Source organism: Hipposideros armiger, unplaced genomic scaffold (assembly GCF_001890085.2).
Source record: "Hipposideros armiger isolate ML-2016 unplaced genomic scaffold, ASM189008v1 scaffold_101, whole genome shotgun sequence".
Classification (NCBI taxonomy): domain Eukaryota; kingdom Metazoa; phylum Chordata; class Mammalia; order Chiroptera; family Hipposideridae; genus Hipposideros; species Hipposideros armiger.
In genome coordinates, this window is record NW_017731451.1 from 3,114,580 (window position 1) to 3,115,529 (window position 950).

Sequence of the window (950 nt, forward strand, 5' to 3'; positions counted from 1 at the left end):
GATTAACAAAAACATGCTAAGAAATGTACTTACTTGTAGCTTCGAAAGTAAATCTTCCCATTCAGTGCAGTGAAGTGCAGAACATACTCTAAACCAGCCAGGCGAATATTTGTTACCGTGGGGCCTCTGAAGAAATCTAAAAGCACATGTTAGATTGTTAAAATAAAAAAAAAATACAAGCAAGCTTTTAAATTTCAGTTACGAAGAGCTACATTCTAAATGTTCCCTTTTGAACCAATACTTATCTAAAAAGATAAGGTAAGTAGCACCAAACTAATCTCTGAAAAATGCCTGACTGTCCCATCTGATTCCCTACTAATCTCATGACTTTATTTTCTGTTTAGTTCACTGAGACATTTTAATTTTTCAGTTTTGAAATTCTCCCTCTAATCCAATGCTCAGCAGAGAACTGGACCATATTTACCACGGATATTAACTTTTTCAAAAATGTAAATCAAGGCATAAAATTTTAATCTACTAAAAGCAGGTAGGTTAAAATGGTAAATTTCTATAAAATTGGCTGTTCAAACTTTGACTATTAAATCAAACTAGCCTTTGTTTTATGGCCAACATACAAAAAATTCCTAAAAAGAAATCTCAATTACATGAGCAAAGGAAGACAAACTAAATTGTTAAAACCAGAAGAAAACCATTAAGATCAGTGACCAAGCTGTTTTCCCACAGTGTAATAATCACATCACTGGTGGCACATGAGATGATTTTAGATTATATACAGGCAGATATAATTTGATACGTATTATTTATTTTACTATATACTACTTTTCACTTAAGGTAGAAACAAAGTTTCCTTTTACTTTTTTCAGTTTTTTAAATTTAATTCTTAGTTTCAGGTGTACAAAACAACACAATGATTAGACATTTATACCCCTCACAAAGTGATAACCCCAACAAGTTCTACTACCTCTCTGACATCGTACATAGCCATTACA

At 31.9% G+C, this 950-nt stretch overlaps 1 protein-coding gene across 3 annotated transcripts in view; it reads right to left on the reverse strand.

Moving 5' to 3' along the window:
• Positions 1–950, reverse strand: part of RPF2 (ribosome production factor 2 homolog) — a 40,146-nt gene that overhangs the window by 15,902 nt on the left and 23,294 nt on the right. For all 3 annotated transcript variants that reach the window (XM_019646369.1, XM_019646371.1, XM_019646370.1), the window contains one exon: positions 34–136. In XM_019646369.1, the coding sequence (XP_019501914.1) occupies positions 34–136 (103 nt within the window). The remainder of the gene's footprint in view (positions 1–33; positions 137–950) is intronic.